At 41.9% G+C, this 26,279-nt stretch overlaps 1 protein-coding gene across 1 annotated transcript in view; it reads right to left on the reverse strand.

Moving 5' to 3' along the window:
* Positions 1-23,321: 23,321 nt before the first annotated feature.
* Positions 23,322-26,279, reverse strand: part of ZNF608 (zinc finger protein 608) — a 106,325-nt gene continuing 103,367 nt past the window's right edge. Inside the window, exon 9 of the mRNA XM_081232609.1 lies at positions 23,322-24,415. Within this exon, the coding sequence (XP_081088735.1) occupies positions 24,330-24,415 (86 nt within the window). The 3' untranslated portion in view covers positions 23,322-24,329. The remainder of the gene's footprint in view (positions 24,416-26,279) is intronic.

Raw genomic sequence — 26,279 nt, forward strand, 5'->3', positions numbered from 1 at the left:
CCTCCTGGCTCCTAACCCTTTCCACCTAAAAAATAAAACTACCTAATGAAGAAAGTGTTATTCTCACTGTGTTATTCTCATCCCTATTTCACAGGTTAGGAGACAAGGGTTCTGCGATGTTATTTGATTTCCAAAAGATCACAAAGTTAACAAGTGTGGTGTGATGAGCTTAAAAGAAAGGTTCTTCCATGCCTTTTGATACCAAATTCCTTTCTTTTTTTTTTTTTTCACTAAACCACACTGTCTTGTTTGCTCCATCTGACGATACAGTGATCATTTTTCTTTTCTTTCTTGTGGTTCTATTTTTCTTCCTACAGAATTTTTCTCTCTTCTTCACCCAGCTGAACAAAACATAGTTTAATGAATTCCAAATCTTCAAAATCAAGGTATCTTTTCTATAACTGTCTCTGAATTTTCTGATTAGAAGATGCTGACCCAGCTTTATTTCAGGTCAGATCAGTCTTTAAGCCAAATTGCAAAACTCAAGACTGTGTGTGTGGTGGGAGGCAGAGGGACCAGTCCAGACATCCAGGTGGAATCTTTACGGCGGACTCAGTACTAACACCTCCTTGTGAGGGGCAGGAAGGAGACCCCGGGCAGCAGAGCCATCTATTTGAGCTTCAGATTATTCACCTTCCTAACTAATCAATAATTGTTATAATTAAAATTGATAGCTGCAAATAACATGACAGAGGGCTGCTGCCAGAAGACTGATTGCGTCTTTGGCTTCGAAAGATAGGCAGCAGCGTGGAACACTTATTTTCCAATTTGCTTTTAGCTGTGTGCAAATTGCTTTCGCTGTATCCAGCTGATTTAGACCTTGCCTGGAGGTGCACTAGATTAATTGGGAGACTCACATTCATTGCTTACAGAATGGACTCTGTAATTGGCGAAATTTGTTAGTGCCAGTTATAAAATAACTATATAGTAATGCTTTTAGCCGTCCTCTCGTTACTCTTTCCATGAGAGGGGAGGGGAAACAATTAGAACCCGTCTGACGATTAAGATGGGCGTTTTTACATAAGGACTAAAAGGCATGGAGCTACAGTCAATATTTTATACAAGCAAACATTAATGTGAATATGGTATTGATTTTTTCCAAAACCTGAAAAAGTACTTGAGTGTATGAAAGAATTTTTTTATCTTTATCTTTGTTGTGTCTGAACCTTAGATAAGAGAACCCACTTTGTTCAAACTATGAGATTTTTCAAAATGCTCTCTCTCCTTACTTCACTGAGTTAAAGAGAACAAGCACTCTTTCTTACTTATTGCCAAATGGAAGAAATAGGAAAAATCCTGAGGCCCCAGTTGGGTGCCCTCCAGGTTGCCTTGTTTCTTCTGCTCTCCTCTTTGGGTCTCAGGGTACCACGAGGACATTCCCAATGCCCAGTTCAAATATCAGACAAAGCTCAATGCACATGAGAGTCATTTTTGGCAGGAAGGCATTATTATTATTATTTTTTTTCAGGAGCAAAACTTGGTAGGCCAAGAACATAATATAAACTATAATACCTGTTAGAAAAACAAAGAGTTATTTGTCTTCTTAGCCCTTAAAAAAGTATCTTATGTCACCAGACTTAAATATGCAAAACTGTCCCTTCCATATTTTAAATGATGCTCGGTTTATTGCTATGCATACCAAATTGTACAGAGACCATTCTCACACATACTCCAAAACCATATATATCCATAGAGCAGAGATGTCAGCCAAGGCTGTCACCTAGGTGACGAAATCGCAGCTCAAACGGATTTATGTAAACAAACAAAGGAGTGGGGGATGGGTGTTTATTGGTTCAGATAAGTGAAGAAGTACACAAGAAGGCTGCTTCAGACACCACTAGATTCAGGGGCTCAAAAAGGTATCACGGCTGTTTCCCTCCATCCCCCGGCTCAACTTTATTTCACATTAGCTGCACTTTCAGGAAAACCCTCACCACATGGAGGCCTCCATTAGACTCAGATTTATATTCTATCTCTTCAGCAACACCACTGAAAAGAAAGTGCTTCTGTCCCAGTAGTTCCAGCAAATTGTCAGACCTAAATTTCACAGGGAGTCACTTGCTCACTGCTCAACCCATCACTGTGGCCAGGAGGGCAGAATATGCTCATCAGCCACACCTGAGCCCCAGGCTCCACCTGGAGAGCGAGTCCCCCAAAGGAACACTGAGGTAAAGGGACCAAAGGCGGGGAGATGGATGCCAGGCAGAAACAACAAATGACCACAACACTCAGAAACGAAGTGGTAGTAAACTACGAGTGTTTCTAGTAATACTTCTTAAACTTCATTCATTTATATCTTTGGGATCTAGTTAAAACTAAAGATCTTTCCCTCCAGAAAAACGTCTATGTGACCATGTCACGCAAAATGCTGCCTGCTATTTCAGGAGGATTCATGCATCCCCAGAGCCTAGCTGATAACATGGAAACAAGAACATCTTTCTGAGGTAACCAACACTTCGAGAAGTATCTGCATCTCATAGATAAGTACAATTTTAGGTTTTCTTTTCCTTCCAAGTCTGTTGTTGTTTTTCTTTCCAAGCAATTTTGTTTGTGCAGAATTCCCCTTATGCAGCTATTCGTTATCTTTGTTGTGAATAAACTCTGAAAATCTAAACTGTGCCAAATGACTATTTTGTCCAGATGATAGATTGTCAAGGACCAAGCTTTCAATCAGATGACTCACACAGTGGCCACAAGAGTGATGCCAGCCCTTCTTTATTTGGCACAAGAAAATGAGTGTTCTGAGCTAAGGCTGTGCAGTGAGTCTAATTTAAGGACTCAGCGTGAAGACATAGACTGCCAAAAATAAAAATGTTCTTTCATCTTCTTAGATCATGTAGGACTATATGTGACTACTAACGAGAAAAAATTATACATAATAAGGCAACTTTTTTCATTGCTACGATTAGAAAGAGAAATTGTTTAAACATTGAAGTGACTGCTCAAAACAAAGTATTTCATAAAGTTCACCTCAGAAATGTGAATTTGAATATTTAAATTAAAATAATTCTCACAATTAAAAAGTTTAGTTAACTACACATCAGAGGGAAAAAAGACAATTTTAGCAAAAGAAAAAAAAAAGAGTATTGCTCCAAAACAATCTTCACAGAAAGAGGTTCTGTCCTGTGTTTGCAAAACAGGATCTTAGAATCTGCTAGGAATAAAAAAGAAAGATGGGACTTCCCTGGTGGCACAGTGGTTGAGAGTCTGCCTGCTGATGCAGGGGACACGGCTTCGTGTCCCGGTCCGGGAAGATACCACGTGCCGCGGAGCGGCTGGGCCCATGAGCCATGGCCGCTAAGCCTGCATGTCCGGAGCCTGTGCTCCGCAACGGGAAAGGCCACAACAGTGAGAGGCCCGCATACCACAAAAAAAAAGAAAGATGGAGAGAGAAAGAAAGGGAGATGGGGGAGGGAAGATAACTTCAGTTCTTGCGTTTGGATTTTGGAAAAAAGAAGGGTTTACATGAAAGCTCAGATAAAAGAAATGGAAAAATCGCCACAATCATCATGTTCAACTTTTACTGAACATTTTGCCCTTGAAGACAGAAGGAACTGCTGTATTTCAAGACCAATAATTCCTAAAACAATTTATCAGCAAGTTCTGTAGCTGTTGAATAAAAACAAAGTTAATGGTAGGATGGGGTAAGGGAACTGAAAGCAGAAAAAACCTGAGTATTAAAAAGGACAAGATTACAGATACAAATTTCAAAATAGGTAATATAAATTTCATATACACACACAGAGAAATATTTGGAAGGATATGCACCAACCAGTGAGAAATGGTTATTCTTTAGGAGTTGGGGGGAGGACTAAGAGGGGAGACTTTTATTTCTTTTATTATTCCTTTTTGCTTAAAGTAATTCTTAAAATAATCATTTAGTTATATACGATTTGTGCAATGAAAAAATTATATAACAGAAATAAAAATGTTTAAAACATGAGAATAAGGATTTCTGGTGTAAACAATGAGACAGTTTGACTCAGGATTTCTCTTTTCTTCCTGGAAACTGTTCTGAACAGCCATGACCATGCAAAAAAAAAATTTTTGCGCAACACTTGGATACCAAGAACACTACAAATATATTATTATTATTATTAATGCTGTCTCAGACAGCTGAGATCAAGCAGATCCCCAAAAGAAGCTGTCCTGAAGTGAGAGAGTGGCATGGACATATATACACTACCAAATGTAAAATAGATAGCTAGTGGAAGCAGCCGCATAGCACAGGGAGATCAGCTCGGTGCTTTGTGACCACCTAGAGGGGTGGGATAGGGAGGGTGGGAGAGAGACGCAAGAGGGAAGAGGTATGGGGATATATGTATATGTATAGCTGATTCACTCTGTTATAAAGCAGAAACAAACACACCATTGTAAAGCAATTATACTCCAACAAAGATGTTTAAAAAAAAAAACAAAACAACAAGCTGTCCTGGAAGCAGCAGAGAGCAGCCTGGGAAGGCTTGAAGGGACCCAAGAGGGCTGCAGGTCCCAACAAGTATAAGTACAAATACTCTTAGAATGAAAGGGATACTCTAAGTGAAAGATTAAAGAGCATGTCACTCTGGAACAGCAGAGATGAAACGGAGCTAAGGTCATGCTATTAGGTCAGAGAAGCAAAGGAAGCATGACTGCACAGCACAGAGATACCATATTGAAGCACAATGTCCCTCAGGCAGCAAAGGAAAGCATCTTGAGTGACAAAGCCTAGAATTTCATCTTGCCCTGCTCCCCACCCCTAACAAACCATCCTATAAATAGATGGTCCGGGAAAATCAAACCCAATCATGCATAGCATAATTATCACAATATTTTTTAAAGAATTTTTTGAAAGCATCAAAACTTAGCAACAGCTTAAAAATACATTTAGAAAAATACTTCCATAGAGTAAATGAGCTTATAATCACAAATTTTACCATGATATTTAAAAAAAAATGAAACAATTATCTCCATAAAGGAAGACCACAAAATAAAAATGCAAGAATGCAGAGCAGAGGAGGGAGGGTAAAACAGGTGCCGGCAGAACTTTGGGAAAAAAATACAAGAAAAAAAAGTTAGAGAACCGAGTTTTTCTTTTTTTAAATGTAAGGAGCAAAGGGGAAAATAAAAACTGTGGAAAACCAAAAAGGAATATTAAATGTAGAAATAAGCTAATAAAATGAAATAGAAATAAAGAAAAAAATCTTAATTAGAGAGACAATAATAATTATAAAAGATAAATTTTATCTAATAGATACATAAGTCAAAGGATATCCAACATATACATAATTGGAATCCTCCAGAAGGGAAAATAAAACAGAGCAAGGATTTTTAAATGATCGGTAACAAAACTTTCCTGAAATAAATGAAGACTTGTATCTACACATTCAAAAGGCATATCATGTATTACGAAAAGTTAAAACAGAACAACCAACATTGAGACATACTCTAATTAAAGCCATGGGAATTTTAAGATGAAAAAAATAATCCTCTGGATATTTAAGAACCCAGTCATTTACAATTTTTTTAAGTATGAAAAATGTTTTTATATAACATGTTTTTAAAAAAATAATAAAATAAAAATTGATAGAAGAACATAGGAGGTAGAAAATAGGTGAGGACAAAAGAATATATGTTAATACTGACAAAACAAGGGGTGGAAGTGAAAACATAATTAGCACACAAAAGTGACAACAAAAAAGACAACACTACAGTTGAGACAGGGAGACTATATAGAGAAAGGAGAGAACATAAGCTAATTTTTTACTGGGGACAGTAATTGGGATTATACCTTTGTACTGTATAAAGTAGCCTTTGTATGAGGTGACTATGGCTTTATATAATCCAAGAGAGTTAGATAAAATATTTATACAAAAATACAAAATATTTGTCAAAAATACAAACCTTCTCAAATATCAAAAGTAAATCACCATGTTAAAATAAACAAAGGGAAAACATAAAATGTCAGAAGAAAAACAAACATATCTTTCATAGCCATAAAAAAAATGGGCTAAAGTTAACTACTAAAAAAAAGAGATTTTCATTTTGGATTTCATAGAGAAACTAATCTCTATTCTGCATAAAAGAGATACATCTAAAACAAATGATTCGGAAAGCTTGAAATGAAAGGACAGGCAAAAACTTTCCAGGCAAATGCAAAATTTTAAAAATGCAAGCTTACCTCTATTGACATAGAAATATGTACCAGTATATGAGATGGAAAGATGACATGATTACTTTGCTTTAAGAGCTATTCTAAGCCTTCTTGTAGCTTCTGGTTCCATCAGGTACTGCCTGTCCCTAGATGCTAAGCAGGAAAAAAAAAAAAAAAAAGGAAACCTTTCTGTTACTCTGGGCATTAACTAACCTTAACTCCTCACTAAACCCATTTCTTGCTAAACACGTAAGCCACTGTATGTCCTTCGTCTCCAAGGGTTCTAGGCTACCTTTCAAAAATGGCAGCCAGGGGCTTCCCTGGTGGCGCAGTGGTTGAGAGTCCGCCTGCCAATGCAGGGGACACGGGTTCGTGCCCCGGTCCGGGGGGATCCCACATGCTGCGGAGCGGCTGGGCCCGTGAGCCATGGCCGCTGGGCCTGTGCGTCCGGAGCCTGTGCTCCGCGGCGGGAGAGGCCACAACAGTGAGAGGCCCGTGTACCGCAAAAAAAAAAAAAGGCAGCCATAATGCAGATGAGTCCATTGTTTAACTCCTAAATGCCCATCACAACTGAGTTTCTTAAAATGATGAAACTCTTATTTCAAAATGAGATAAAACCTCTATTTAAAGAGCTTTATATCACAATTGATATGTTTTATTTTTAACTCTGAAATAGTAAGTATCATAAGAGGGTACTTGAGCTTATCATTAATAAAGACATTTATTTGTTTGAGCACTTTCCTCATTAAATATGTAAGAGGATGCACATGTTATGCTAAAATAAACTATTATACACAAATAAATAAGGACAAATTTTGTACAATAAATTTCAAAGCAGTTAACATCACTGTGAAATACTTTATAACTAGCTAATAAACATTCTCCCTTAAAGTTATATATATTAAATTAACTAAACAGAGATGAGTCAAGTAGAGACAGTGAAGAGAGGCAAGAGAAATGGAGATAGGACAGAGATACAGATACCATGCCACAAATTCTTGGTGAGAGAAATGACAGCTTATTTTTTAAATGATTCATGTCCATCATTTTAAAAAAGTCACAGTTTACAATTACATTAATTAAAAATACAGTCCTTGGGTTTCCCTGGTGGTGCAGTGGTTGGGAGTCCACCTGCCAATGCAGGGGACGCGGGTTCCTGCCCCGGTCCGGGAAGATCCCACATGCCGTGGAGCGGCTGGGCCCGTGAGCCATGGCTGCTGGGCCTGCGCGTCTGGAGCCTGTGCTCCGCGACGGGAGAGGCCACAACAGTGAGAGGCCCGCGTACGGAAAAAAAATAAAATAAAATACAGTCCTTTCCTCCTCTAGGCCACTTCACCCCACTTCCCATTCATCACAGGTGACCACTGTTAACAACGTGAGAGGCTTGCTTTCCAGGTTTTCTATCCAAATGCAAATACACTGCACAAATATGCACATATACATACACACAAACATTTGGCACGCACGTATATAAATACGTACTCATTTATTTACAGAAGAGATTGTACTCCCACACCCTATATATAACATCCAGCAAATCCATTTAACAACATGCTGTGCCTATGATAGCATGTGAATACACAGACTTACTTCATCCTTTCCCAGGGAACTGATTATGGCTCTACCGTTACCAGACCATGTTGATGGATGTATTAAGTAGTTCTTGGTTGCTTAAAACGATGCAGTGAACACGTCTGTCTTTGTGCAATTGAGTGAGACTGGCTGTAGGCTAAATTCCCCGAAAGGAAATTACTATGTGCATTTACATTTTTGACAACTAGTGCCAAATTTGCCCCGACAACATTTCTCACTACAGTGTAGGAACTCTGACCCACACCCTCGCCAACATTTAACCTTTGCTGTACTAATAGTAAAAACGAATCCGTTGTCCCTGTAACGTGCCATCTGACCATCTTCCGGTATTTCTATTAGTCACTGTGTTCCTTTCCTGTCAACTAGTTGTTCATACCCTTTGTCCACCTTTTCTATGAGGTTGCTGGCTCAATGCTTTTAAAAATAATCTGAGTATAAAAATTGGTCCTTTTATATATAAAATAGACAATCAACAAGGACCTACTGTACGGCACAGGGAACTCTACAAAAATATTCTGTAATAACCTATATGGGAAAAGAGTCTGAAAAGAATGTATCCATGTATATGTATAACTGAATCACTTTGCTGTACACCTGAAACTAACACAACATTGTAAATCAACTGTACTCCAATATAAAACAAAAATTAAATTAAAAAAAAAATAAAATAAAATCAAGATAAGTGCTGTAGGACCCTAAAAAGAATTGGCCCTTTGCCTGAGGTATTATATATTGCAAATATTTCCCCCAGTCTCTTTTTGTTATTTGACTTTATTAATGATGTTATTCCCCAAATGTAACTTAAATTTTTTAATGTAATCAAACTATCAACCTTTCCCTTTATGGCTTCTGAATTTGATGCTATATACAGAAGCATCATTCCCACTCTGAGCATATAACTAAATTATCCATGTTTTCTTCTAGTACCATGATACTTTCACTAAATGTTTGATCCTTCTGGAACTTATTTTGTTATAAAAAGTTATGTTGGGGGCTTCCCTGGTGGCGCAGTGGTTGAGAGTCTGCCTGCCGATGCAGGGGACACGGGTTTGTGCCCTGGTCTGGGAGGATCCCACGTGCCGTGGAGCGGCTGGGCCCGTGAGCCATGGCTGCTGGGCCTGCGCGTCCAGAGCCTGTGCTCCGCAACGGGAGAGGCCGCAGCAGTGAGAGGCCCGCGTACCGCAAAAAAGAAAAAAAAAAAAAAGTTATGTTGGATTCCAGGCTATTTTTTTCCATACAGCCAACCAGTGAGTCAAGGTATATTTAAGGCAATAACATAGCATGTTTGCTGGTCAAGCAACGTTTGACTACAAATAAAGATGAAATTACTTTTATGCTTTCATGTATTAATCTTACTTTTCAAAAATATTAATCGTATACTACAGTAATTTCATAAGTTTTATAATATGTTTAAGAAACATATTCTGCAATTTACAAATAAACAACATTCTGCATTACAGGAACATGAGAAAGGAATAATCTCCAAATTCTTTTCAGCAAGAGAGACTCCTTAAAAAGTGAAACCAATGATATTCCACAAAAACATTTTTAAATGACTTTCTCAGTAGAGCTAAAATTGACTTTTTAGGGTTATATACCAGTTGAAACTGCTATACTCTTTTGCTTTATGAACAAACACTGCAATATTTTTATCCAAGTGGTAAATAGATGAGTATTCTGCCCCAGCAAACCCAAGTCACAGAAATGGTGTAATTAAAGTGCATTATATGTCACCCAAAATTCATTCAAACAGGCAGGAGGAAATATATAAAGAACAACTGGAGTAGGACATCTTAGGGAGTTAAGTCAAGCTCATGGCAAAGACTGAATGATGAGTTAAAAGCAGCAATGCCTCTCAATCCTAAAGGTACCACTTTATCTCCTACCTTGCAAACTTGTCCCATTCAACTTCCGTCTAGAGCCTGGCTGTATCTGATCTCTAGGACAATTCTTGTCCACTCTGTGCCCAGCACCTCCCTTTGCATCCTGGGGTGGCTGTCTTATCCTGCATGCTCTTGTCCCCTTGCCAACATGACAAGACTGAAATAGCTGGTAGACAAACAGGTAAAATTAATATCTATGATCCACCCCACCCTCCAATAACCCGATCCTCAGCACTTTTATTTATTTATTTTTTTTTTTGCGGTACGCGGGCCTCTCACTGTTGTGGCCTCTCCCGTTGCGGAGCACAGGCTCCGGACGCGCAGGCTCAGCGGCCATGGCTCACGGGCCTAGCCGCTCCGCGGCATGCGGGATCTTCCCGGACCAGGGCACGAACTCGTGTCCCCTGCATCAGCAGGCGGACTCTCAATCACTGTGCCACCAGGGAAGCCCTCAGCACTTTTATACTACACCCATCTACAAAGAACCTGCTGGTCCCTGCTTCTATAATGTTTCCTACCTCCTGCCTTTCTTAAAATCTTCCGTGCACGTGATGAAGTTGTAAGCTCATCTAAACAGACAGCTCCTCCATCCTCTTCAGAGTAAAACTCACGTCCTTACAATAGCTTATAAGACCGTAATAGTAAGCCTCCTCCCCACCCAAACACACACAGCCATCTCCTGGACTTCATGGGATGTGCATTTGCCACACTGAAAATATTCAGTTCTGTGATAGAAGACAAGAAATCAAATGAGATGGATGTAAATCATTAGATGTGTTAAGCATAGATAATTAAATTATTTCCCTGGGAGATATGTTAGATAAAGCAAGTAGAGCATATATGTGAACGTAGATAGAAAGAAATGGAAGAACCAAGTAAATAATAAATATTCATGACATGCTAAATATATAAGAGGCACAGGAAGCACTGAATATTCATGAATATACATGAGGACATAAAGCACTCACTATTGGTGAGGTCCTACCTTAGCCACTTGTTGGTGACACCTGTGCAAGGCCCAACCTGCCCTCTGTCCTGGACATGCAAATAGAGCCCATAAGTGCTCCTCAGGCTAACGCCACAGCTCCTGACCAGGCTCTCCAATAAAGAAAGCTGTGCTGACTCCAGGCATCCTCTTCCTCACCCTCACCTGTGGTCCTCATAACCACACCATCAGCGGGGGAGACTGATGTGACACAGAGAGAAACAGGACAAAGGAACGTTTGGTAACACAGAATTCAGGGGACATGGTCCTTCCCTTTGCTTGTACCCCAGCCTAAGCATGTCAATCCACTCCATTTTCTTCCACTTGCTTCTAACTGTATGCTTTGGTTTAAATTGCTCCAATAAACTGTGTGATTTGTGTGTCTTAAATCTGTGAGTTTTCTGTCCCACGGCTAGGGGACAGCTTGCCTGGCTGTGTACTAGCAGGCTACCATTGCAAGGTAGGGTTCATACACACGTGATGGACCACCCTGCTCTAACCACACTGTTCTCCTTGCTTTCCCTTAAATTTTCCAAGCACATTCATCCTCAGGAGCTTTGCACTTCTTCCCGCTACCTGAAACACTATTCTACAGACAACTACAAGACTTGCTCCCTCATTTCCTTTAGGTGTCTCTTCCCTGAAACTCCCGTATAAAATCATGTCATTTTCCAGCAACAATTCTCCAATACCAGCTGGGTCCTACAATTCAATTCTGACACCACCTGGAGTTAGTGCAAACCCAGCAGGTTAAGGGTTCAGTCCCACACAACATCAGATGCCGACCACAAATGGGGTCCCCAGGCTACCTGCAGAAGCCCAGTCAACTACAAATTTGGGAGTTCCTGCAATCCTCCTCCCCACCAGCGGGTTCAATAATTTGCTAGAATGACTCACAGAACTTGGGAAAGCATTATACTTATGATTACAGTTTTATCATAAAGAAGAGAACTCAGGAACAGCCAAATGGAAGAGATGCAAAGAACAAGATATCGGGGGTGGGGGACGTTCCAGAGGTCCCATCCCTCTCCAGGCACAGCAAAGTGTTCACCAACCCAGAGGCTCCCTGGGCCTCCTGTTGAAGAGTTTATTGAAATGTATTACACAGTCACGATTTATCAAATCACTGGCCACTGTGATTGAACGTAATCTCTGGTCCTTCTCCCCTCGAAAGATTCCAACCTCTAATCCCCCATTTGGGTCCCCTGGTGAGCAGCCCCCATTCTGAAGCTAACTTGAGACCTGCCAAGAGTCATCTCGTAAGCGTAAATTCAGGTATAGTCAAAAGGGGCTCTTCATGAATAGCGAGACACTCCTATCACTTAGGAAATTCCAAGGGTTTTAGGAGCTCTGTGCCAGGAACTGGGACAAAACAAAAAAACTTCTATTTTTATTATACCACAAAAACAGACATTTCTTCTCCTCCCTGTTCTCGCTGCCCAACTTACCGTTTACCAGCACCTGACATGCAATATATTCATTTGTGTATTTGTATACGGTCATGTCCTCCCACTAGAATGTAAACTCCATGAGGGCAGGATTTGACCTCTTTTCTTTACTGTTCTATCTCCAGCATCCAGAACAGCTTTTAGGCTAAAACAGGCACTCAGTAAATATTTGTCACTTGAGTGAGTGGATGTCACGTCAGGACAGAGATGCCATCACCTCACCTCCTTTCTTTGAGAATCTGCTTTACCCACAGTGAAGCTAGGAAGGACAGTCCTGGGTTCTATATGACTCTGCCCTACCTCTCCCAAGTCTGGCCGGCCACATTTGGCTATGACAGGGACAGAAATCCATTGCGCCTGGCATAGGAATTTGGAGTGGGAACTGAAAGACTGAATCCATTAAATTATGGTGAAAAATGGGCCAGTGAAGTCCATAGCAGTCCCAAGTGACATTTAGTAACAGGAGCAGGGAAAGCCGTAAGGAGATGGAAACAGTCAGTCTGTCAACAGAAGCAGGAGAATGGGACAGCTGCACCAAAAGAAGCAGGGGTAAGAGATTATGCGACTCTGGAGAGAGATTTAGGGGCTTTCTAAAAACCATCACTGTGACCTGCCAATTCCCCTCCTATGCTTGGGTATTATGAGACTGACTTGTCAGCTTTCGATAAACCCTCTTTGTAACTAAGCTGGGTTGAATGGTTCTTGGCCACAAATGTTCCTTGGCCACAGAGCGCAGATGGTAGAGGTATAGGGCTGGTCCGAAGAAGCCACATCCAGGAGCCAGCTTAGCGATCTGTTCCCACCCCTGACCCCTCAGCCTCTGTTCCCTCAGCAAGGCAATTTATTCTAACTGCAGTACCCTCCTGGCTCACTGGACCCAATTGGGCCACTTTGATCCTCTCTCCTGGGAATCTAGAATTAGAACAGAGATGCCAGATAGTTCTGCCAGCAAGGCAAGCCACGTGTTTGGAGAATCACAGGTAGCCAGTGAGCAGCATGAGAAAGAATGAGACAGGAAAGAAAGAGCAGAGAGAAGAGTCGTGATGAGACAGAAAGAGACTGGGGGCGGGGGTGGGGGAGTGGGGGAGGAGGAGAGGGAAAGGGAGAGGCTGCCCAGGTGCCTGAAGACATCCCATGTCCCAGTGTCCCAAGCCCCCTTGACGCCTGTACACACCTCCTACCCTTGTTCCCTTAAGACCTCTCCGCCCTACATTAAATTTGCTTATATTGCTTCAGTTAGCTTGAACAAGTTTGTGTTATTTACAGCTGACAAGTCCTTGACTAAGACAAGGTAGCATTAGCAAGCAGAGGTCCACAGGTGAGCCTGCCAAGCATTCAGAGGAAGGCTCAGAGGCCCTCGGAGCCCCTTGCAAGGAGTGGGACAAAGTTAGAGACACATGGCCTTCTGGGAGGATGATGCATTCATATTCCGCACAAGTTCCTCGGTTTCCACCACCAGACAACGAAAGGGAAGTCCCTTTAGCTGACCCTGGGGACGCTGCTTGGTCACCTACATGACTTGAGCCCGCCCCACCGGCCAGAGTCAGTCACAGGAACATTCCTGGGCCCCAGAGACTGTCACATCAGGTTTCCAGAAACTGCTCTACCACAGCGTGAGGCCTCTCAAGACAGTAACCACTTACTGGCTGGCCTCTAATAGGCATCAGGGCTCCCCTGGGCTGGGGGGCACTTTCTGCCTCTGATTCTGCCACTTACTGACTAGACAACCAACAGACTCCAGGCAAGGGGCAGAAATGAGTCACCCAAACGCCCCACCTCTGGGCACATCTGGCCATGCCGTCAGGGGGCCTCCTGGAGCTGCCTGCTGGGGACCTCTCCAGACTCATCCTGCTTCAGCCCCAGCGTGGGGGGTCTGGACCAGGAGACGGTCTGGTTCCCTAACTACTATCATAAAGTCCATCATTTATTGTCTGTCCCTGTATCTTATCACCGAGGGGGCAGTGGGAGTTTCCGGGTGGGTGGCAGACGCAAAGGCACCTGGGGATTTCTGAGGCTGAGCGTTATCACACGGGAAGGTTTACGAGCTTTGGTTGCAGAGTCCCCAAAGCGAGTGCTCATCTGCGCATCAGATCTTTGCAGTCAGCAAAAGATCTGCTGGGGTCCGCTGTGACCAGCTCTGCAGAGACACCCGGCTGATGCACAGAAGGGAGGGCCGTGCCACGCTGCTGGAAGGGCTGTGAGCCCGGGGGGCTCTGAGCTTTCAGCCCCCGGGAAACACCGGGCCCTTAGGAGGTTAGGAGGCACTCAGATGTTTCCCCAATGAATTCTGCCTCCCATCCTGTTCACTTTCAAAATTCCTTCTTTGGAAGGCATTTAGTCACTAGACCTGCTAGTGGAGCACCAGCCCATCCCTCATCAAGCGAGGGAGTCCATCCTCCGAGGGTAAGCAGGTTAGCTTATGTACACTGGAGCCCGGGGAGGGTTGGTGGAGGGGAAAGAAATTCGGGCCACTCCTTTGTCTTCTTCCTTACCAAGCGCTCTGCTCTCTGCCAGGGGAGAGCAGGGTAGAGGCAAAGAGGATCACGCCCCACCCAGTACCGGGCTACCTAGGAGTTAACACCTACTCCTGCCCTTCCAGCAACCACAAGACTCTCTTCAGAACCAGATAAGGCTCTTTCTCAACCTAAAGTCTTCAGTAACCCTAAGTCAAATGACCCCAGGCTCCAGCTTGGTTTCTCTTCCCCAAGGAATCTTCCTTGTTCTTGAAAGGGTAAGAGTCACCCTCTGTCAGGGGGCCAAATGAGCACATAACTCCACGCGCACGCGCATGTATATGTGTATGTGTGTGTGTGTGTGTGTGTGTGTGTGTGTGTGTGTTAGGGGTGGCAGTGGAGACAGGCATCTTTTTTTCCACCAGTGGAGCCCTACTCAGCAGGTTTCTGAATGCCTTTGTCTCCTTCTGGATGTTCATTGTAGCCCATGACCTGAGGGCCTCACTACCCGAATTCTGCCCCGTCACCAGACTGTCTAGGGGAGAATCAGTTACTACTGAGTGTGCCTCTGAATTCTGTTTAAGTGCACACAACTGCCTGCCTCCCTCCACCCCTCCGTCCTGTATGTAGACCCGCACCTCAGGAGAGCCGGAGAGGACGCCAGGAGAATTTACCAAATCCCACTGGCCTCAAGGAAAGGTTCATTCCCAGACAACAAAACATTCGCCTCTGCGTTCGTTTCCCTTCACAGAACTCTGGTTCTAAGCCATGATCCCCCGCTGTCCCCCTGCATGATTCAGGGGCCCGTTCTCACCCTTCTTAGCCTGAGAAGGTCCTGACAATCTCATCTTCTTGTCCATGATGATTTAGGAGTGAGTATGTGACCCAGTTCTGGCCAAGGAGACGTGACGGCGTATGTTCCAGAGGTGTCCAAGAAAGGTTTCTTCCCTCCTAAGAGAGACGCAGACTCAGTCCTGTCCCCTGGACCTTGCTGTCTCTGGACGGGGCTCCTGGAACTCTCGTGGCCATAACAGAAGGGATAAAAGAGGACAAAGCAGAGAGTGCTGCAGAGAAGCAGAACTAGCGGCACAGAAGGCTGTGCCTGGAGCTCACCCTGCTCTCTGCTTCATGTTATGGAAGAAAACGCATTTCCTTGTGGTTTAAGGCAGTCTGAGCCCCAGTTTCTATTACACACAGCTGAAAATATCCAGGTCTACAACCACCCTGCTAGAGATGCCCTCCTCTCCATGATCATGCCAAGAGGTCAACCCTGCTAGGCTGGGGACTGTACCCCTCTTCCACCTGCCAATAACCAGCCTAGAAATAGACCCTGCAAAATTCGGGATCTGATCTAGAACGAGGGGTGGGTGGTTGGACTACCTTCCCTGGAGAGTGATAGGGAGATGGGACCACCTTCTGTGTCCAACCTACACTCCTTTAATGATTGCATGGCGGCCAGGAAGCCTTGAGCACCCCCCACCCCCCCCCACCCTTATTAGGAAGAATTTTTGAACCAAATAGCATATCCTGCCCCCAGCATATACCATCTGGAACAAAGGCCTGCTGAGGCCATGAAAAATCTAGGCCATTTGGTTTTTTTAGGCTCCCACTACATTAAAATAAAGAAGTAGGGCTTCCCTGGTGGCGCAGTGGTTGAGAGTCCGCCTGCCGATGCAGGGGATGCGGGTTCGTGCCCCGGTCCGGGAAGATCCCACATGCCGTGGAGCGGCTAGGCCTGTGAGCCATGGCCGCTGAGCCTGCGCGTCCGGAGCCTGTGCTCCGCAATGGGAGAGGCCAAAACAGTGAGAGGCCCGCGTACCACAAAAAAAAAAAAAAAAAAAAAAAAGTAATTCCAATACAAGAAATCAGAGTATAGTTTAAATGTTTACATTCTGCAAATGTTAAGTATGTTTCTCATATCCCCTCCTCCCACTTCAGTGTACATAAAATGCTCTAGAAAAGCATCTGGTTATGGAAAATGAGTTTAAAGCTGTGGTTTGAAGGTCTTCCTTTTCTCATCTTTTCAGAAGCCCTCGGGGACAGTAAGTATAACATCATTTGGAGCTGATCAAAGGTCTGAATTGGAGATCCTTTGTCAGACTCCCTGATGGTCTCTTCCAGAATCACAAAAGCATCAGCTTTCCCCGGAAACCGGACACCCAAGCACCCATTCCCACCAAGCCCCACTCTTGAATTCTGAGCTTTTAATTATCCAGTGTAGGTGGTAGAGGATAAAAGGTGGCAAGGACCACCATGACAGCTAGAAAAATAGTAAAAATTTTGGCAACTTCTGCCGGCGATGTGCTGAGGCCCCTCCGGGCTTCCAGGTTCCCGGTCTGGGTTGCCACCCAGCTCCTGACTCTACAGGGCTTTGTCTCATAAAAACTAGAGACAGAGGCTATGTTTCCCTCACTGGCCCCTCTGAAAGTAATAACATACCTCAGAAAAGGAAAACGCTGGCTAGCTTTTGTTAATTACCTAGGGAGTTTAGGATCCCTTTTCTGAAGCAGCACAGCACAGTGGCCATGAAGCCAGACCATCACTTACATAGCGGTATGAACTCAGACAAAGTACTTTACCTCTGTGCCTCAGTTTTCTCAACTCTAAAGGGGAATAGTAGTTGGGTCGTTACAAGCATTAAGTGAATAGTTTTATGTGATGTGTTTAAGAACAGTGTCTAGTGCACAGTAAATCCTATGTAATTATTATTTATTGTGTTCCGATTACTACCCAGGCAGAAAGGAACTTGTGTTGGGTGGATGGCAGGCAGAACAATGACCTCTCACAGAGGTCTACTTCCTAATCCCTAGAACCCATGAATATGTTGAGTTACATGGCAAAGGGAAGTGCAGATTTCAAATGGAATTAAGATTGCTAATCCACTGACCTGACCTTGAAATGAGGATATTATCCTGGATTATCTGGGTGGACCCAATTTAATCAAGGATCCTTATAAGAGGGAGCAGGAGAGGAAGCAGAGCTGTGATGACAAAGTTAAAAACAAAACAAAAAATACACCTCCATAAATCAGTGGAAAGATGAGTCAATAACTAATGATTCTGGTGCCCCAACTTTTCTGACTAAAGGAATAATGGTTGCTTTAAAACACTGAAGGTAAACAAAATAACTTTCAAGTTTTCTAATAACGGGAAGCATAGTACCAATGTTAAGTCTCCTGGCTTGAAAATGAGGGGGTTCTGATGCCCTTGAAAGATACAAGGTCATGATTCCATCCCTCAAGAGCTCAGTTTCTTGGACGGATGTGAAACTGGCTTTATTTTGTATGTTAACTTTGAGCCATTTTCAGTAGCTGCCCGGAGAGCTTAGCTGAGAAGACAGTGAGGTCTCACCCACACATAGCTGGAGAGCCACAGTGATTAGCCATTTCTGCTATAAACTCAGGCAAGGAGTTTCGTCCCACCTGCACCTACTCGAAATTCCATGAGGAGTTAGAATGACCACAGACAGGCCAGGGCCATACACCTGACAAGACCATAAACTTGGACTCTGAACTGGCCCACATTCTTGGGCATCATCAGTGTCTTGTGTTCATGATGGCCCTGGAGAGCTTTATTTCCTCTCAATTTCCAGGTCTGTCATGTTTCCTTTCATTTTATTTTTACATGTCTAAGTTACAAAAAAAAAAATCTTCACAGAAATGTATAGTGCATCTGAGAAGCTTCCAAAGTTTATTCCTGTACATGAATCAAATGGCACTACCTGTGGGAAGGAAAAAATCCCAGCACCTACTTAAGAATGACTCCTTTCTCCAGGTTTTCTAACTGGAAAGTCTTCACACTGGGGAAAAATAATATGTATTTTAGAGAGCTAGTGTGAGGATTTTTAACAACATACGTAAAGTGTATCTTGCTAACCGATGTGCTGTGAATCAAATTCAGCCCTCAGACGTGGTTTTTAGACTGAATTCATTTTCAACCTATAAAAACTATTAATTATTAGGTTAAAATCTACATCATCCAACTCTCTTTAAAAAGCTAAAAGATCTGGTCCAACTTCATCCATGTTGGTCAAATGAGCATCCCCCATTATATTTTCATGGGATCACCAGGCGCCACTGATGCCTTTTATATCTTCTAAAGCAACAAAAAACAAGAAAATGCACCAGTCTATCTGTGGGCCAGGGGCTAGGCAGGAGATCTGAATTTCATGACCAGCTGATTGTCACAACTTGGGCTGGGGGGTGGGGGGTGGGGGGTGGGGGGTGGTTAGAAACTGCTAGGGACAACTGGTGGGTAGAGGTAGCTCAACAACCTATACGATAAACAGGACAGCCCCCTACCCCCATCGCCCAGCACAGACTTTTCCTGTCCAAAATGTCCACAGTGCCAAGGCTGGGAACCCCTGCTCTAGAGAGTGATTTTGTTAAGAAAAAATAAAAAAGAAACCACAACGGAGGAACTGCTAATAGTGGGTTTCACTCTGTTTTCTCTCCTAAAGTTAACTGAAAGCAAACAACATTTATGACTCAAGCTTTTGCAGGAAGCAGGGGATGGACGAATGTGGTTAGTGACAAAAAACAGTAATAAATGGCTTTGCCTGTCTTGTCTCTTTTTCACAGTCAGGGAGGGAATGAAATGACCAGTAATTATCATTTAAACTGCTGTTTTATCCTCTATCAATCAGAGCTATTCATTCTGGTTACTCTCAGACCCCTGGGCTGAAACCACACTAAATCAGGGTCACAGCCAGGGTGAATATATAAGGCCAGCCTTTTCATTCTGTAAGTGCTAATGACCTGGGCTGAACATCAATGGCAAGTTTCCATGAAAAAGCCATCTGAGATCCTAATCTAGGAACAAACGGTTCTATACGGAGCCTATTACCTTGTTTTTAATATTCTGTATTCGCTGGGACCACAGCTGTAAACAACTCTTCAGTCTCATTTCTCCATGAAGTTAATTTGCACTGTGTCAGCACTGCAGGCTTTTTGCATATGTTCAGGACAAGCTGATATGAGCAGGCCTGGAATGAATAATGTTTAGTAAAATCAATAAACCCTATGATTAGTCACTAAGGGGACTGATTTTATGTCTATAAAAGTAAAACAATTAGAACCGTATTAATGGCAGATTCATCATAGTAATATAATGGAGCCAAGTAGGCTTGTCTTCTGGGAATCTTTAATTTACCATTCAGTACTGACTATGTACTCAACCAGAGAAATGGCACACATAATATAAACAAGCTCTGGCCTTTGGCAATTCATGTTGTCATCAGCAGAGACAACACTGTAACAGTAAGGGGAAGAAACAAAACTTCATTCAGTGATTAATGGAAACCAGTCATGAATAATGTTCCAGTAAGAACCTGGAGGGAGAGCCTATTCAAATTGCATTCTGCTTTCGGTCATGTATCTTTTTGTATCTATCAGCACTGCTGTTTACTACAGTAGCAGAGTTAAGCATGGTCTGATGCCCATATTTATACTCTACCTATTTAGGCACCTAACTAGAAGTAATTAAAAGCCTAGTGCGTAATAAGCATATATCTAATCATTGTGCAGCTCAGGCGAGATTGGCTTCCCTATGATTTTTAAAAATATTTATTACTAAAGGCAGGAAAATCATCAGGAATGCACAGTATCCCCCAGCCACCACCAGGAACATGATAACACGACTGGTGAAGATGTAAATTGACCTTAGTTCTGGTCCTGTGTTTCGACGCTGAATTGTTTAGTCAGTTCTAGAACTGGAGCAGCACGTAGGCCACCAAATGTCATACTTTAAACAGTATTCTGAACAGAGGAAACATACTTGTTTAACTGGTATAAGACAAATTACATCAGGTCTTCAAGGACACATCAAGACAAGGTCTAAGAACTGAAAAAATGTGAAAACTTTAAAAAGTGATGAAAAATAGGTGAAATACTCTGACGTGTAGCTAACACCATAAACAATGTTTGATGAAATTCATAAGAAAAGCCGCTTTCAGGTGGCTTCCAAAAGTAGAGGAAGTATTTTTGATTGCAAATATCTATTCATTTGTGAAGCAAAGGCCCCCAAGTAGGAAAACTAACCAAATTATACCAGGACAAATTCCGTCAACTTAAAGAACCGTCTTAGGAAACCAAGGGGGTAGAACTCTTATTAGCAGTTATAGTAAAATCATTACAACTTATAGCTGGGATAAAGCATCAACCAGTCCAAACACATGACACACACCCCCACTCTAGGGCTTTGGCTCTGCTTTTGCATCTCACTGCAATGCTTTCCACCACCACCCCCGGATATGTGCATGACTGCTTCCTCATCTCCGTGAGTGAGGCCTTTCCTGATCACTCTATCTGTATTGGGTTGGCCAAAAAGTTCCTTCGGCGTTTAAGTAAAAATAAATAAATTTCCACCAAGAACTTTATTGAACAACATATTCACCGTTTTGTCGCATTATCTTCTGCCATTTTTCAGGCAACTTCATAATTCCATCTTCCCAAAACTTTTTACCTTTTTGAGCAAAGAACTGTTCCAGGTGCCTTTTACAGTCTTCCAGGGAATTGAAATCTTTCCCATTAAGAGAACTTTGTAAAGATCGAAATAAATGGAATCCAAAGGTGCAATGTCTGGTGAATACGGGGGATGAATCAGAACCTCCCAGCCAAGCTGTAACAGTTTTTGCCTGGTCATCGAAGAAACATGTGGCCTTCAGTAATCCTGACAGAAGATTATGCATTTTCTGTTGACTAATTCTGGATGCTTTTCATCGAGTGCTGCTTTCTGCTGGTCTAAGTGGGAGCAGTGCTTGTTGGAATTAACGGTTTGGTTTTCTGGAAGGAGCTCATAATAGAGGACTCCTTTCCAATCCCACCATATACACAACATCACTGTCTTTGGATGAAGACCGGCCTCTGGTGTGGTTGGTGGTGGTTCATTTCGCTTGCCCCACGATCTCTTCCGTTCCACATTACTGTACAGTATCCACTTTTCATCGCCCGTCACAATTTGTTTTAAGAACGGAACATTTTCGTTACGTTTAAGTAGAGAATCGTGTGCGGAAATACAGTCAAGAAGGTTTTTTTCTCGCTTAACTTAATGTGGAACCCAAACATCAAAGCAATTAACATAACCAAGCTGGTGCAAATGATTTTCAGCATTTGATTTGGACGTTTTGAGTATGTTGGCTATCTCCTGGGTGGTATAATGTTGATTGTTCTCAATTAATGTCTCGATTTGATCGCCATCAACTTCAACTGGTCTACCTGACCGTGGAGCATTGTCCAAAGAGAAGTCTCCAGCATGAAACTTTGCAAACCACTTTTAACACGTTCGATCAGTCACAGCACCTTCTCCACGAATCGTCTTTTGTGATTCAGTTGTGCTTTTTACCTTTCTTGAAATAATAAAGCCTAATATGCCGAAAATGTTGTTTTTCTTCCATCTTCAATATTAAAATGGCTACACAAAAATTCACCAGGTTTGATAAGTTTTTTTTTTAATGCACGCTAATATGACAGCTGTCACAATACAATCTAACAAAACTGTTTCGAATGAAGTTTAAGACAACTAAGTGCTACTTACTGGAGTCATCTTACAGGAAAAAACCAAATGAACTTTTTGGCCAACCCAATAGTTACAAACACCCACACATCCCTCACGCCCACTCCCAGACTTTATTTTTCTCCAGGGCATTTATCAACCATCTAACATACTCCACATAGTACTTACATATTTTATTATGCTTACCCCACCTACTAGAAAATGCAAACTCTATGAGGACAGGAATTTTTGTCTGCTTTGTTCATGGCTATACCCCAGCACATGTACAGTGCCTGGGATAAAGTAGGTGCTCAGAAAGCACTTGCTGAGAAGGAGGGAGAAAGGGAGGGAAAAAGGGAAGCAAGGAAAAGGAAAAAAAGTGAGAAAGCAGTTAATTCTGTATGTTTGGCATAACATATGCTAGTAAAACAATTTAATGACAAGTCAAGTTTTCACACATTTTACCTACTGTCCACACGTCACAAGCCTGACATCTTTGGAATATCATTCCATACCACAGAAACCTGTATCTATCAATTTGTAGTGATATTATACATTGTATTTGAGTAAATACCCAATAAAGATACATATATCCGCTGGATTAAATCCACTTATTTGGTTGTTAAACCTGGGTGTCATATAAGAAAAGTCAGTATTTCTGTACCGTATCTTATGCAATGGACATTCATAATATTAAGAAACCTTCCTTTGGAAATTAGAAATACTATCAGCCAGCTAGAAATAACATGAGACAGACAAGAAGCCATTATATATATTAAAAAAAAAAAACCTTTTTAATTCTGATTGCCAAATTATTTAAGGCAGGTATAAAAAAGGAAAGCATTCAATATACATTTTACATAAAATAAACTAGATTACAGCATAAAACAAGTAACCAGGCAATGGCGTTAAAGTCTCTCTCTTCTAAAACTGGATAATTGTAAACATTAAAAAAAAAAAAAAAAAAGGACTGCAGGACTATTCAAGTAATAGAACAATCACAGATGTCTCTGGGATGCAGGCTATTGGGTTATTTGCCATTCAAGATTATCAAAAATGACACCTCATTATTCACAGATGCTCATTATTTCCCCGTTTTAATCTTTACATTATATACAACACAGTTTTTGTGGTACTGGCAACCCCATGCCTTCCAAAAGTATTTTTTCCACAATACACAAGTACAAACAGTGACTACAGGAACATTTTACACTGATGCATCTTAACAGGAGCCACCAAACAGACATCTAAATTGTACCCAAGTGTCGTCATCACAGTTAGCCTTTCTGAGGGGCTTACGGGAAATATATGAAAGATATGCAAGGTTCAGGCACACTGATACATAACATTATTTATTTACAATTGAAAAGCAAAAGGAAAAGAAAGTAAGCAGCCTTCCGTGGCTAACACTTCTCAATTTGACAAGCACATTTTTATCTCCTTTACTGAGCAGTTTGTGACCCGGCAGCAGACCCTGTGTGTGCGAGCCTGGTTACTGATACAAAAAGTAAAGAATATATGTGTGTGTGTGTGTGTGTGTATGTGTGTGTGTGTGTGTATATACATATATGTATATATATATATATATATATATAAAACAGAAGTTTAATTACAGCAACATTTGTTACTCTCTGATAAAATCTGTAATTTACAAAAATGAAATGACTGGTTTTTGCCTGCCATTAAGGCATTTCAAATTAACACCATGGAACTGATGTCTGTATAAAGCGCTTCCCCATGTGATCCAGTCACATGACAACGTACATTTCCAATCTCGTTATTCTCTGCAAGAGAAAAGAAAACCTTAGCAGAGGGGTTCCATCCACATTTGACACTGAAAATATGAAAACTGTAAGACCAACAGACATTTTAATTCTATTCAATTCATGGAACTCAATTCCATAGAAAGTGAATGAACACAAGGGTAATGACAGACAAGGTGAAAAATAAATTATTTTCCTTTTTAAAACAACTTGAGGGGTAATTGAAAATATCAAAGAACAAACATTACCTTTAGCACTATGGAAATACATTCCTCCATTTGCAACTTCATTTTTAAACATAATAAAACAAAGGGAGTCATGGTGAATTATTTTAACAAAGCAGTGAAGACAACCTAAGAAAGTTTCAACCGTTTAAGACACAGGTCAGTTAATTACTAACGTACATTACAGCTATAAGAATGGAATAGAAGTTGCATGTGAAGCGTAGTGGTAAAATAAGCACATTCACTCCAATCTCAAACCCTTAGGAGCTAAGTATTTGGTCTAAAAAGCCTACTCTTGCTTCCTCCCACCATTAAGATGTCTCTATCTAGAAAACTGATTCAAAACATAGAGGCTATTTACCTTCTTTGTGCAGGAAACATTCCTGATGCAGATGCCTGGGCAGCCACCTGCTGAGAGGCAACGAGGGCAGCAGAGGTCAAGCCTAATGGGGAAAAAATGCAGGGTTTCTGTGACTTTCAGAAACGTAAAAGTAGATGCAGGCCCAATGGTGAAAGGCTGCAGACCCCGTGAGTAGCCATCTGTCTTTTCAACACACACACATGAAATGTTTCATGCATCAAGGACAGACTACAAACTGCTCGGTCTAACCAGTACCCATCCCTTCATTGAATACTCTGCGGTTTTCTTAATAGCTGTTCAAAGTGAATACAGCATTCCATCTCTCTGGCTCTGCATGGTGCTAAATGGTTTGCACGCATTCCTGAATAGGAAGCTCAGGAGAAATGACAGGTACCAGGTAACAACAGGAATCAAAAGTCACAGTGAATTATAGAAGCGACACTCTATTTGCTTAGAATACAATACTTTCATAATAACTTTTATCACTTTAACGTTTTCCCCAGTGATTGAACACCAATGTATCCCATAAGGTACATGGAATCACTGAATTGAACTTAGAAATAGTCTTAACTTTTACACTGCAAGAGAAAGGGAGCAGTAAGAGAATGTAATAGCTCCAAATGGCAAGAAGTTGCCTAAAAGGAAATTCTTTAAAATTCTTTAGAAAACCATCCTGGAAAAAAATAGAGGAAACAAATGTAAACTTTGGGAAGATGACTCGCTCCTTCTATGTCCTCTATGGTCTCTTTTAACACCACTATTTGACACCAAGTAACATGAGTTGAATAAATTAAAATGACCCCTTCACGTGTGGATAGCGCTTCCTACTTTTGGAAGTACCTTCAAACATATTATTGTTTGTTATTATTGTTTTCAGACAGCAGAGTAAGAGGCAACTTGGCAAGCACTACAGACCGAATTGTGTCCTTCCAAAATTCCTATGTGGAAGCCTTAACCCCCCAATGTGACTGTGTTTGGAGATAGGACCTATAAGGAGGTAATTAAGGTTAAATGAGGTCCTATAGGTGGGGCCCTGAACCAACAGGATTAGTGTCCCTATAAGAAGAGACACCAGAGAGTAACTCTCTTCCCCCGCCCCGCTCCCCAGCTCTCCCCTTGCACAAAGAGGTCACAGGAGCACACAGCAAGACGGTGTCCGTCCACAAGCTGGGAGGAGAGCTCTCACCAGAAACCAACCATGCTGGCATCCTGACCTCAGACTATAAGCCTCCAGAACTATGAACAGAAATACATTTCTGTTGTTTAAAGCCATAAACACTGTGGTATTTTGTTATGACAGCCAAAGCTAAGACAGCAAGATCCTAGCAAGTGATCTGCTGGCAAAGACGGTGCCACTCCCCCGCCCCTGCCATGAGGTGACAGAGCTAGGACAAATGCTCAACTAAAACATCACAAACTGAAGGTTCCTCACGTTCGTTGCTGTGACTCTTTAAAAATGTTTCTCCTCTTTACTGAAAGAGTCCCAGGAGTGAAGGGCTGGAAGAGTCCCTGGATTAGGTTATAAAAAATGTTGAGCTTGATTATATGACTCCCACTACTTCCATGGGAAAAAGAGCAATTTCAAGGCCTGCAGAGATCAGGGCAAGTCATTTCACCAAAGCCTCCCACCAACCCTCCCTGTCTTCCACAATTTCCCCGCAACAGCTATCTGATCTTCCGATGGTTATATTCAGTGCCCCAGACACTGGCCACCACTGATAACATCAACAAGTGACAATTATTAAGTGGTAGCCATTTCACTTAACAGAACACAGAGATGTGGAAATAGCCTTAGTTGTGTCCCAAGGAAATACCAGGAAAGAAGTGTTAAAAACCCTCCCCAGAGTTAATTAACTCAAAGCTCAACCTTTTCATTTGAAGACAAGAAAGGCAGTTTTGGCAACTGTTTTCCAAAGCAGGATGAACAGAGGCACAAGTAAGACAGA

The sequence above is a fragment of the Mesoplodon bidens genome (assembly GCF_964165515.1).
Source record: "Mesoplodon bidens genome assembly, chromosome: 4".
NCBI classification, from domain to species: domain Eukaryota; kingdom Metazoa; phylum Chordata; class Mammalia; order Artiodactyla; family Ziphiidae; genus Mesoplodon; species Mesoplodon bidens.